Below are 12,947 nucleotides of genomic sequence, written 5' to 3'. Positions count from 1 at the left end.
GAAAATAATCCCAATCTGTCCGATCTCTCTTCTTAATTGAAACTCTCTAGCCCAGGCCATATTCTGGTAAACCGCATCGGCACCCTCTCCAGTGCAATTACATCCCTGCTAAAATGTGGAGTCCAAAAGAGCACAAAATACTGCAGCTGTGTGAAAGTGAGGACTGCAGATGCTGGAGATTAGAGTCGACAGTGTGGTGCTGGAAAGGCACAGCAGGTCAGGCAGCATCTGAGGAGCAGGAGAATTGACATTTCGGGCAAAGCCTTTCATCAGGAACATCCCAAAACATCAATTCTCCTGCTCCCCGGATGCTGCCTGATCTGCTGTGCTTTTCCAGCGCCACACTCTGGACCCCAATACTCCAGCTATGGCCTAACCAACATTTTATATGGTTTCAGCTTAACCTCCCTGCTCTTAAACTCCGCCTGTATTAAAAACAAACCTTGACTCACTACTCACTCCCCAGCTACACCTCTCCACACCAGTGTGAGCCAACGCGCCCCTCCCAATCCCTGGTTGGACCTGATAAGCCTCATCTCCCAACCCAACCTAAAGCTGACACAGCACCCACCCACTTACTGGCTCAACATGACTTTGCTGCAACTGACAACCTATTCCTTTCTCCCACTTATAGCCTGCCCCCTCATTCATCTCTTAGATTTCTCACACTTGCTATCGAAGTGTTTTGGGACCTTTAATTCCTGAATTAAGTCAATGAGCATTGTATTTAAGAAAATGTCTCAGCCTGTCACACTCCTTCTGCACAGGGTGAATTTCTCCCTAATTATAGTTGTTGTGGGTACGTGCCAATCTCTTATGATTATTTTCAATAAATATATCGAGACAGGCCCAATTTGGAATCACTGACGGACAAGAGGGTAATTTTAAAGAGAATTTCCATCAGTGAAACAGAAAGTAGTTAGAGTATCTGGGCCATTACAATGAAAGAGACAGCAGCAAAGATCGTATACAGTACTTCATCAGTTGCACTAGCTCACCAACAGTCAGAATGGTTTCGCTGTAGGAACTATGTACACAGGAATGTTAATTATCCGTAACTGTCACCTTCCCGATGGTTATGTGTGAAGACCATTTGAATGGTTTAATTTCAAGCTTGCTGGATATCAACCTACCCTCTTCCCATTAGATCAGCTATTTGCTTCTTCAGCTTGTACTTTCAAATAAACCTGCTGGACTGTAACCTGGTGTCCACCCCAGTCCAACACCGGCATTTACACATCATGCTTCTTAAATAACTAAGGTGCCCTTGCTGTCATTGTCCTTCTTTATATGTTTCAGAGAATGATCTCCTTTGTGGATACAAAAAAGACATTCCTGACACCAATTATAACCTTTCTTCTCACAACCCTGTCGCTTCCTACCCATTACCATGCTGTACATAGAAATAGTCGAGAGTGTGGTGCTGGAAAAACACAGCAGGTCAGACAGGATCAGGAATCAGGTTTATGCTTGAAACGTCAATTCTCCTGCTCCTCGGATACTGCCTGACCGGCTGTGCTTTTCCAGCACCACATTCTCGACTCTGATCTACAGCATCTGCAGTCCTCACTTTCTCCTCCCTGTACATGGAAATATTCTGGGGGTTTTCTCGCAAAATAAGTGCCATCCATATCTTCAGAAAGTCCCCTTCTTGAGGTTCAGAAACCACAGTTTTTGCGTTCTTTTTGGAACCGGAAATATTAAACAGCCGCTGCCACCTATCTTAACTGCTCATTCTTCATTTGTGAAGTATGATCAAGGCAGTGCTGGGAAGAAGCAACCAGCAAAGGGATCTTCTGATATAACAATGTTCAGAGCTCTACAAAGTCATCTAATGTTTGAAGTGCTTTGACTCAGGACAGTGTTATAAGGTGAAATACAAATGCATCTACTGTTATAATGATCTGTCATTGGAGATCAGCCATGTTGTCTACATCACATTGCTGCTTGTGGGAAAGTACTGTGAATAAATTGGCTTCCCTGCTTGCTACATGACATCAGTGATTCACTTCAAAAGGATGTCATTGACTGGAAAACACTTTGAGAGGTCATGAAAGGCCGTACATAAATACAATTTATTCAATTTCTGCACTGCCTTGTGTCTGATTGTATGGCGTACTGCAATGTAAATCCTAGGACTGATTTGGGAACAGAACCAGTGAGCTTAGGAGAGATTCATCGGTTGCATGATTTGTCCTCAGCAAAAGGTTGAAAAAATCAGACAGGCAGGGTTTAGATTTCATGAGATTAGATTAGATTACATTACAGTGTGGAAACAGGCCCTTCGGCCCAACAAGTCCACACCGACCCGCCGAAGCGCAACCTACCCATACCCCTACATTTACCCCTTATCTAACACTACGGGCAATTTAGCATGGCCAATTCACCTGACCTGCACATCTTTGGACTGTGGGAGGAAACCGGAGCACCCGGAGGAAACCCACGCAGACATGGGGAGAACGTGCAAACTCCACACAGTCAGTCGCCTGAGGCGGGAATTGAACCCGGGTCTCTGGCGCTGTGAGGCAGCAGTGCTAACCACTGTGCCACCCATTTCACTCAGACTGAACTTGTTAAACACAAAAAATATATTGAACAAATTTTACTATCTTAAAAAGTAACAGCTAAGTACAAATAAAGCTATTTGGTCACCTCCAATTAATATAGAGAAAATAATTCTGAGCACATTTGGCCTATGGGGATTGGGGCTGAAACTCATTTTGTGTACAACAGAGATCAGTGCAGTTTAGATGCCGTCTTTCTTTTGTTGATCCTTATGCAGTCAATACTGGAGGTGGTCTGGATCCAGCACATTGGAGTTGCTAGTAAAGCTCCATATGTCCAACACTCCCACTCTGACCAGATGGGCCAATGGGCTGAGAGGTGGCAGATGGAGTTTATTCAGATAAATGCGAGGTGCTGCATTTTGGGAAAGCAAATCTTAGCAGGACTTATACACTTAATGGTAAGGTCCTAGGGAGTGTTGCTGAACAAAGAGAATTTGGAGTGCAGGTTCATAGCTCCTTCAAAGTGGAGTCGCAGGTAGATAGGATAGTGAAGAAGGCGTTTGGTATGCTTTCCTTTATGGTCAGAATATTGAGTACAGGAGGTCATGTTGCGGCTGTACAGGACATTAGTTAGACCACTGTTGGAATATTGTGTGCAATTGTGGTCTCCTTCCTATCGGAAAGATGTTGTGAAACTTGAAAGGGTTCAGAAAAGATCTACAAGGATGTTGCCAGGGTTGGAGGATTTGAGCTATAGGGAGAGGCTGACCAGGCTGGGGCTGTTTTCCCTGAAGCATCGGAGGCTGAGGGCAACCTTATAGAGGTTTACAAAATTATGAGGGGCATGGATAGGGTAAATAGACAATGTCTTTTCCCTGGGGTTGGGGAGTCCAGAACTAGAGGGCATATGTTTAGGGTGAGAGGGGAAAGATATAAAAGAGACCTACGGGGCAACATTTTCACGTAGATGGTGGTACATGTATGGAATGAACTGCCAGAGGATGTGGTGGTGGCTGGTACAATTGCAGCATTTAAGAGGCATTTGGATGGGTATATGAATAGAAAAGGTTTGGAGGAATATGAGCCGGGTGCTGGTAGGTGGGATTAGATTAGGTTGGGATATCTGGTCGGCATGGACGGGTTGGACCGAAGGGTCTGTTTCCATGCTGTACATCTCTATGACTCTATGGCTCCTCTAGCCATTGAAACATAATACAGCTTAATAATTGCTTGGGAGACTGTAAATGGAACTTGCTTTGCTGTACCTGCCCTGAGAGAATTTGATATTATAGGGTTGAGGGGATTTTAATTTTATTTTTGGAATGGAGCAAATCTGATTTTGAAGAACACAAACTGCACTCATAATACAGAACTTGAGTAAAATCTTGATGATAATGTGCACAGACAGAAGTAACAAAACTGGTCAGAATCTGAATGCAGCAGATGTAGGAACATTTTTTTGATAAAGACAAATTTAATTTGAACAGAAATGCTGGTAAATGGTCTTTCCCTGCCAATTACAGTGTCAGGGACCATCTAGGATGAGATACAAGACAAAAACAGGGAAATGAATCCACAAAGCTAATGTTAAGTGACCAAATGAATGAATGTAAAGAAATCATCTAGAACCATTTTATTAAAGTATACAATACAACTTTCAGCTACAAAACCATCATTCAGAGTCACATCTGGTCTCCAAATGATATATTTCTCTTATTCAATTTCAGATTCAGTAACCGAACGGTGCGGTTTATAGATTGTGAAATATTAGTGCAGCTTGTTTCCATTCTCCGATGCAAGTCTTTGTTCTCCACACTGAGACTCCAATGGATTGATCTGGAAAGATTTTCTGGCTCTGACAGTAGTGAGGTGTCCCCAGCCATTAAGTACCTTGCATTTCTGTTCTTGAAAGGGAGGGGAGCGTGGATAGGAGGAGGTGGGGTGGGGAGAGCTGCAACAGGGTCGAAGACTTCAGTGTTTGTGCTTTGACCCAAACTGTTTTGTGTTGACTTCAAGGCTCGAGCGATAAAAGGAAAGGTTAGACAGGACACACTTTCTGAAGCTCAACAACAGAGAAGTCATCGTTGGACAGTTTCTTTCTGTTTCTGCATGAACTATAAGGCTTGCGGTGCTTCCTCGAGGCTTGATGAGTTTTGTTGAAATTTATTACTGTGTATTTAATGATTGAATTTAACGTATGAAAAAAAAAGCAAATCTTCCACTCGCCTCCTTGGATTGCTCATTTTCTCCTTCTGTGTAGTGTCCGGATTATTTTAAAAAAGGCTATCATGCCAATTATACAAGAAGGGACACAATCCGGTCGATGACCTTTTACATCTCTGCACCAACTGCCTATTAGTTGGTATCAGAGGAAGTCAAACATCCCATATTTCTTCGCTGTGTGACAAGGAAAGAAGCACACAAGAGGTTTAAGAAATTAGGTCAAAAGAACATAAGATGGGATACGATTACAGTTTCATTTTGGTTTTCACAACACACTCTCAATAGATGCAGTATTTTGTTTTCTAAAAAAAAGTAAGAAAACTTACAATGGGAAAGGTATTAAAAGAGGCAGACAGACAGGCTTTTGTCTGCACACACACAGTCCAGTTTTGTGAGACGATCAGGGAGGGAGGGAACAGGATGGTGGTGCGAGAGAAGCAAATCAAATGGTTTTTGTTTATAAATCTTGCAGATTAGTGCTGAATAAATACAGTCCTGTTCACACTTCAAATGTGCTACTCCATCACAAACAGGGCCTCAGTCCAGTTTTTTTTTTTAGTCGTTCTGTTTTAGTAACAAGACAGAATAGTTGATGCTTTCTTTACAAAAAAAATTAAAAACAGTCACATGACATCCACAAAGAACTCACTGGGGTTTCCCATCGCCATTCTGAAGGACTGTCTACTCGCCGTGAGCTCTGGGGGCACTGAAGCCAGGTCACGCACTGGAGGTGCACCTGGGGGCGCCATCACAGACTGTGGAGGCATCATCATGAGAGGTGGGGTGTAAAGGGGTGGCAAACCAGGAGCCCCGTAGGACTGGTGCGTGTGATGGCTACGGACGCTGGCGGCCATGGAGTGGTGGCTCCGGTGGCTGAGGTTGCTATGGTGACTGTGCTCGCTGGCAGGGACCGAACGCTCGCTGACTGCCCGCTCTCGCCGGATGCCGCTCCTTGTGGTGTGATCTGACTCACTGCCGCTGCCCCCTGACTTGGCCTCCCCTGCTTTGGGCTCCTTCTCTTTTCCTCCTCTCCTTTCACTCCCGCTGCGATTAGATCCACTGCTTCGACTTCCTGCAATAAGGAACCAAAACAAAGAAGCATTAGCACAAAAGCGGAGGTCAAAGAGAAACGAAGTGACTGCAAAAGTAAAGGAAAAGAAATTTCATTCATACAGCATAATGTAATAGCCCAGGATGTCCGAATATATTCATAGAATTGTACAGTACTTGGCCCATCAAGTTTACTGTGACAAAGCTGCTCTAAATTTACACCTGTCCCACTTTCCAGCACTTGGTCTATAGCTTTCAATGTTATTTGCCATTTCATTTGCTCAGCCAAGTACTTGCTAAAGGCTGTGAGGTTTCCTGCCTCAACTAATCTCCCTGGAAGTACATTCCAGGTTCTCATCACCCTCTGGATGAAAACATTTTCCCTCAAATCACCTCTAAACCTCCTGTCTTTCAGCTTAAAATTATACCCCATGATTACTGACCCTTCGACTAAGACTATTCAAGCCCTTCGAACCTTTCCGTCATTCGATATCTGCTGATCTGACGTTCCTCAAGTCCACTTTCCTGTCTTTTTCCCATAACCCTCGATTCCCCTATTGCTCAGGAAGCTATTTAGCCTTAGATATACACCATGATTCTGTCCCCACAGCTCTCTGAAGTAAAAAGTTTCAAAGACTCACAACCCTCAGTAAATAAATTTCCCTTCATTTCCATCTTAAATTAATGCCCCTTTATTCTGAGACTATTCCCTCTGGTCCTTGACTCTCCCATGCAAGGAAAACATTCTCTCAGCATTTACCCTGATGAGCCCCTTTCAAATCCTGTACGTTTCAATGCGATCATCTCTCATTGTTCTGAACTCCAATGAGTAAAGACCCAACTTGTTTGGCCTTTTCTTGTAAGACAATCCCTCCATACCAAGGATCATTCTCAAAATTGCCTCCAATGCAATAATATCTTTCTAAAATTATGGGGAGCAAAACTGCTCACAGTACTCCAAGTGTGGTTCCACCAGCACCTTGTACAGTTACAGTAAGACTTCCCTACTCTTCTACTTCAACCTCCTTGAAATAAGGATGAACATTCCGTTAGCCTCCCTGATCACCTGCTACACCTGTGTTTTGTGCACAAGCCTCCCCAAGTCTTTTTGTATTACAGCTTTCTGCAGTAAGAGGAACAGCTGCTTTCTATCCACCCTCTCCAGACTAGCGCTATATCCAAGTATGCCTCTTATAGTATTAAATAGTCTTGAAATATCAGAACCCGGAGAAACACAGGAGATTTGCACACAGCAAGATCCCAGAAACAGCAAAGCGATAAAAGTACGAACAATGTTTTTGAGACTTGATGGGGATTGGATGTGAGAGAATCGGAACCAAGAATAGGTGTGTTCAAGAATGTCAAGCTTGGTAAGGACTGGGGAGGAGTTATGTGAAACAGTGGGTGCTGACAGTGGAGTTCGGAGTGGAATACAGATGGTCAAGAAAATAATGCATGAGTTAGGACCAGGAGTAAGCCATTCAGCCCCTCAAGCTTGCTCCACCATTTGATTTGGCTGATCCATTTGTGACATCAAGCACAAACTCTTTGACTTCTCCCGTAATACTTGTTTCTCAATAATCTAATTCAGCCTTGAATGCGTTCAATGATCCACTTCTACTGCTCTCTGTGAAAAGATTTTCAGAGTAATGACCCTCAGAGAAAAAAAAACTTCTCATTTCAGTCACAAATGAGAAACCTCTCATATTTAATCTGCGGCCCTGAATTTTTCTCAAGAATAAACCTCAACATCTACCCTCTCAATCTCCTCAGGATCTTACATAAGACCATAGATGGAGGAGGAGAAATTAAGCCATTCAGTCCATTGAGATGACTCCCCATTCAATGACATCATGGCTGATCTGATAACCTCCAGCTTTGCCTTTTTCCTGTAACCATTAGATTAGATTACTTACAGTGTGGAAACAGGCCCTTCGGCCCAACAAGTCCACACCGACCCGCCGAAGCACAACCTACCCAGACCCATTCCACTACATGTACCCCTTCACCTAATGGGATTCACCTAATTTTACTGATTAAAAATCTGTCCATCTCAGCGTTTAATGGCCCAGCTTTGACAATTCTGTGGTAAAGAATTCCAAAGATTCACCAGCCTCTGAGAAGATAAGTTCCTATTCATTCATGTGGTCAACCCATTACTCTGAGCTTCTGCCCTCGAGTCCTAGTCTCTTCCACAAGGGGAAACAATCTCTCAGCATTCACCCTGTTGATCTCCCTCAGAATCACATATGTTTTATAGGGTGTGCTCTCAGTCTTCCAAACTCCAAAGAATACAATCCAATATACTCAATCTTTTCTCATAAGAGAATCCCTCTATACCTCGTGAATCTTCTCTGAGCTGCCTCCAATGCCAGTAAGTCTTTCCTTAGATAAGGGAGCCAAAACTATTCACAGCATTCCAGCTGTTGTCTGAATAGTAGCTTGTACAGTTTTAGCAAAACTAACCTATTTTTAAACTCCATTCCCTTTGGAATAAATGCCAACATTCTATTTGCCTTCCCTATTACCGATTGGACTTCTTGGCTAGCTTTCTGTGATTCATGCAGAAGGACTCGCAAATCCCTCTGCTGCAGCTTTCTGCAGTCTTTCCCATTTAAATTATAATCATCTCTACCATGCTTCATCCCAAAAGAGTGCATGACCTCACATTTTTTGACATTATATTCCATCTGCCAGGTTCTTAACACCTGTCTATCTCCCTCTGTAGGCTATGACTCATCCTCATCACTTAACATCCCATCTATTTTTGAGTCATCTACAAACTTGGATGTAGCACATTCAGTTCCATCAATCAAATCATTAATCTATTCTAAATAATTGTAACCCCAGCACTGATCCCTTTGGCACACCATTGGTTAAAGGTTTCCATCCTGAAAATGTCACTTACTCTTGACTCTCTGTCTTCAGTCAGCTAATCCTCTATCCATGCTAGTATATTACCCACAAGACCTTGGACTTTTATCTTAAGTAGCCTTATGTGTGGTACATTATTGAATGCCTTTTGGTAATCCAAATATATTACATCTACTGACTCCCCTTTATCTGTTTGATACCTCCTCAAAGAACTAGAACTACAACAAATACAGTCGGCATGATTTCCTGAAGTCCTGCTGACTATCTAATTATATTATGTTTCTATATGTTTTACTATTACATCTTTCCTAATAGACATTAATATTTTCCCAATGACATATGTTAAGCTAGCTAGCCTACATTTACCAGTCCTTGTAATGTTACTGGAGTTCATTTTTCTTGGGGAAACATGCAAAGACACAAAGCTTGTACTCCTTGCTTACAGAATTAGGAAAACTCAGTGTCCTGGAAACACAATGAGGTCATTCCTTTCATCATGCCTGTGTCAGTCATATCTCTTTTTGAAAAACATAGCCAATTCATTGACTTACTATCGCTTATTACCTATAGTTCTGCACATTCCTTTATGTTTACTGTATTCAGTTCCCTTTTGATATTTATTATTGAACCTGCTTCCAAAATCCTTTCAGGATGTACAATCAGTTTCATTTAGTCTCTTAAACCTGTTCTGTCATTCAGCGAAGTCATGGCTGACCTGACGACATTACGAAATAATTCTCATCTTCCTCTGTTTCTTTTACCAATTGCCTTAAACGTTGTATTACATTAAAGTTGCTATCTAAATACAAGTTGAGTTCTACTGAGAAAAGGCACATTTTGCCAAAGATTTTCAACTTCCACTTATCAGGACAATTCATAAGAGTACCAATAAAAAGAAAAAAACCTGCATTTATATTCAACGAGAGGTGAGCAAATGATTGGTTGGCAAGTGGGCATTGAATACGTGAGACATTGCTGCGAATTATGTACAAACTAATAATGTTTGACAATTAACAACCAACTTTGTTTAAATATCAAATTCTAAACAAGACTGAATCCGATTGGTTAGGGTATTGCCTTGTGAAATGAACGGCTGTCAGCTATTTTGTTCAGTTGAAAACAATGCCTGGCCTTGCATGTACTATATATGTCTGTAGATAGAAAGAATATATATATAGAATGCACCTCTTTCAATTTAACAAGATTAGTGACAGCCATTCACTGATTAATTTATCAGGACAATGCTCTGACTAATCAGATTTAACTTGCCCAATTTAAAATGTAAATTTTAATTGACACACTCTCCATGGCAATGTCTCTGCCAGGGATTCTCGTGCAGTGTAATTGATTGACATTCTTGTGAATTGTCCTGACTAGTGCAAGATGAAAAGCTTCAACAAATATGTATTGTTTCAGCAAGTTCTGCATTAAAAAAAAGACAATTTAAATACAACTTATTATTGTTTATTTGTTTCATTCGCTTAACAACTCTGCATCATTCGAAATGTTTTCTTCCTATTCACCCGAGCAAACCTTTCAGGGTTTTGAACACCTCCATTAAATCAGTTTAATGAACCTTCTTTGAACTGCTTCGAATGCAATTATATTGTCCAGTGCTGAGCAAAGAAACTCCAGCTTCTTCAATCTCTCTCTGCAACTGAAGCCCCTCACAGAGACATAGAGATGTACAGCACAGAAACAGACACTTTGGTCCAACTCGTCCATGCTGACCAGATATCCTAAATTAATCTAGTGCCATTTGCCAGCATCTGGTCCATATCCTTCTAAACCCTTTTATTCATATATTTATCCAGATGCCTTTTAATTGAGGTAATTGTACCAGCCTCCACTACTGCATACTCTGGCAGCTCACTCCATACATGCACCACTCTCGACATGAAAAAGTTGCCCCGTAGGTCTCTTTTATATCTTTCCCTCCTCAACCCAAACCTATGTCCTCCAGCTCTGGACTCCCCAACCCAGAAAAAAGACCTTGTCTATTTACCCTATCCATGCCCTCCATTAATTTAAAGAAGCTCTAGAAGGCCCCCACACTTCAGCCTCTGATGTTCAAGATAAAATAGTCCCAGCCTATTCAGGCTCTCCCTATAGCTCAAACCCTGGTAACATCCTTGTAAATCTTTTCTGAACCATTTCAAGTTTCACAACATCCTTCCGATAGGAAGGAGACCAGAATTGCACACAATATCCCAACAGTGGCCAAACCAATGTCCTGTACAGCCGCAACATGATCTCCCAACTCCTGTACTCAATGCTCTGATGAATAAAGGAAAGCATTCCAAATGCCTTCTTTGCTATCCTATCTACTTGAGACTCCACTTTCCCGTGGGCGGCATGGTGGCACAGCAGTTAGCACTGCTGCCTCACAGCGCCAGAGACCTGGGTTCAGTTCCCGCCTCAGGCGACTGACTGTGTGGAGTTTGCACATTCTCCCCGTGTCTGCTTGGGTTTCCTCCGGGTGCTCCGGTTTCCTCCTACAGTCCAAAGATGTGCAGGTCAAGTGAATTGGCCATGCTAAATTGCCCGTAGTGTTAGGTAAGGGGTAGATGTAGAGGTATGGGTGGGTGGCACTTCGGCGGGGCGGTGTGGACTTGTTGGGCCGAAGGGCCTGTTTCCACACTGTAAGTAATCTAATCTAATCTAAAGGAACTATGAACCTGCACTCCGAGGTCTCTTTGTCAAGCAACACTCCCCAGGACCTTACCATCACCAATACCATTTTTGGAAATCTCAGCTGCAACCTCTAAAAGGCATTGTTGGCATCCTTCCTAAAGTGTGGTGCCCAGAAATGGACCCAATGGTTCAGGTTGAGGGTATAAGCACTGTTTTATACAAGTTTAACCTGCTTGCTTTTGTACTTTATAATCTGTTTAAAATGTCAACTGTATCAAATTATTGGAGAGTTTTTCCTTTACATTGTTGATTTCAAGGAGAAAGTGAGGTCTGCAGATGCTGGAGATCAAAGTTGAAACTTTATTGCTGGAACAGCACAGCAGGTCAGGCAGCATCCAGGGAACAGGAGATTCGACGTTTCGGGCACAGGCCCTTCTTCAGGAATGAAATCAATTTGTTGATTTCAAATCTCCCTTAACCTTTCTCTGACCTACTCTTCAGTTCCGCTTGTCCCTTCCCCCTATTTAACAGCATAAAAACTATCTAGGTGAAAGTGAGGACTGCAGATGCTAGAGATTACAGTCGAGAGTATGGTACTGGAAAAGCACAACTGGTCAGGCAGCATCCGAGGAGCAGGAGAGTCTCTTCAGTTCTGCAAAATGGTCCAATCACACTTGAAACGTAAACTCTGTTTCCCTCTCCGACTGATGCTGCCAGACCTCCTGAACTTCTTCAGCACTTTGTTTTTATTTCATACAATGTGCTCAATTATCTAGGAGTCAATACTCAGCAAATTTATGTGTTCTTTAACTATCCCTGTTCAAGATGTTAATAGATGATAACACGACTTCTGTGAGAGTAAGGGCTGAATTTCTGCTTTAATTGTTTTATATTGACAAAATGTTATACACTAACTCAGTATTTGCTGCAGAGTGGCACCTTGCAAATCAACATGTCTCTATCAGTTGCCTTCTGACCTCTTTCTCCCTCTTTACAATGTTCATTAAACTTAGAGTCATAGAGATGTACAGCATGGAAACAGACCCTTCGGTCCAACTCGTCCATGCTGACCAGATATCCTTCTCAATCTAGTCCCACTTGCCAGCACCCGGCCCATATCCCTCCAAACCCTTCCTATTCATATACCTATCCAAATGCCTCTTAAATGTTGCAATTGTACCAGCCTCCACCACTTCCTCCGGCAGCTCATTCCATACACGCACCACCCTCTGTGTGAAAAAGTTGCCGCTTTTATATCTTTCCACTCATCCTAAACCTATGCCCTCTAGTTCTGGACTCCCTGACCCCAGGAAAAAGACTTTGCCTATTTACCCTATCCATGCCCCTCATAATTTTGTATACCTCTATAAGGTCACCCCTTAGCCTCCCCCGCTCCAGGGAAAACAGCCCCAGCCTGTTAGCCTCTCCCTGTTGCTTAAATCCTCCAACCCTGGCAACATCCTTGTAAATCTTTTCTGAGCCCTTTCAGGTTTCACAACATCTTTCCAATAGGAAGGAGACCAGAACTGCACACAATATCCCAACAGTGGCCTAACCAATGTCCTGTACAGCCGCAACATGACCTCCCGACTCCTGTACTCAATACTCTGACCAATAAAGGAAAGCATACTAAATGCCTTCTTCACTATTCTATCTACC

General features: G+C 42.6%; 1 protein-coding gene across 2 annotated transcripts in view; it reads right to left on the bottom strand.

Moving 5' to 3' along the window:
* Positions 1 to 4,125: 4,125 nt before the first annotated feature.
* LOC122556138 (segment polarity protein dishevelled homolog DVL-3) overlaps positions 4,126 to 12,947 on the bottom strand; it is a 122,191-nt gene continuing 113,369 nt past the window's right edge. For both annotated transcript variants that reach the window (XM_043702621.1, XM_043702622.1), the window contains one exon: positions 4,126 to 5,802. In XM_043702621.1, coding sequence (XP_043558556.1) covers positions 5,354 to 5,802 — 449 coding nt within the window. In that variant the 3' untranslated portion in view covers positions 4,126 to 5,353. The remainder of the gene's footprint in view (positions 5,803 to 12,947) is intronic.

The sequence above is a fragment of the Chiloscyllium plagiosum genome, chromosome 13 (assembly GCF_004010195.1).
Source record: "Chiloscyllium plagiosum isolate BGI_BamShark_2017 chromosome 13, ASM401019v2, whole genome shotgun sequence".
Classification (NCBI taxonomy): domain Eukaryota; kingdom Metazoa; phylum Chordata; class Chondrichthyes; order Orectolobiformes; family Hemiscylliidae; genus Chiloscyllium; species Chiloscyllium plagiosum.
Note: the sequence above shows the minus strand (reverse complement) of the source record. Positions and strands in the feature narration are given on the sequence as shown.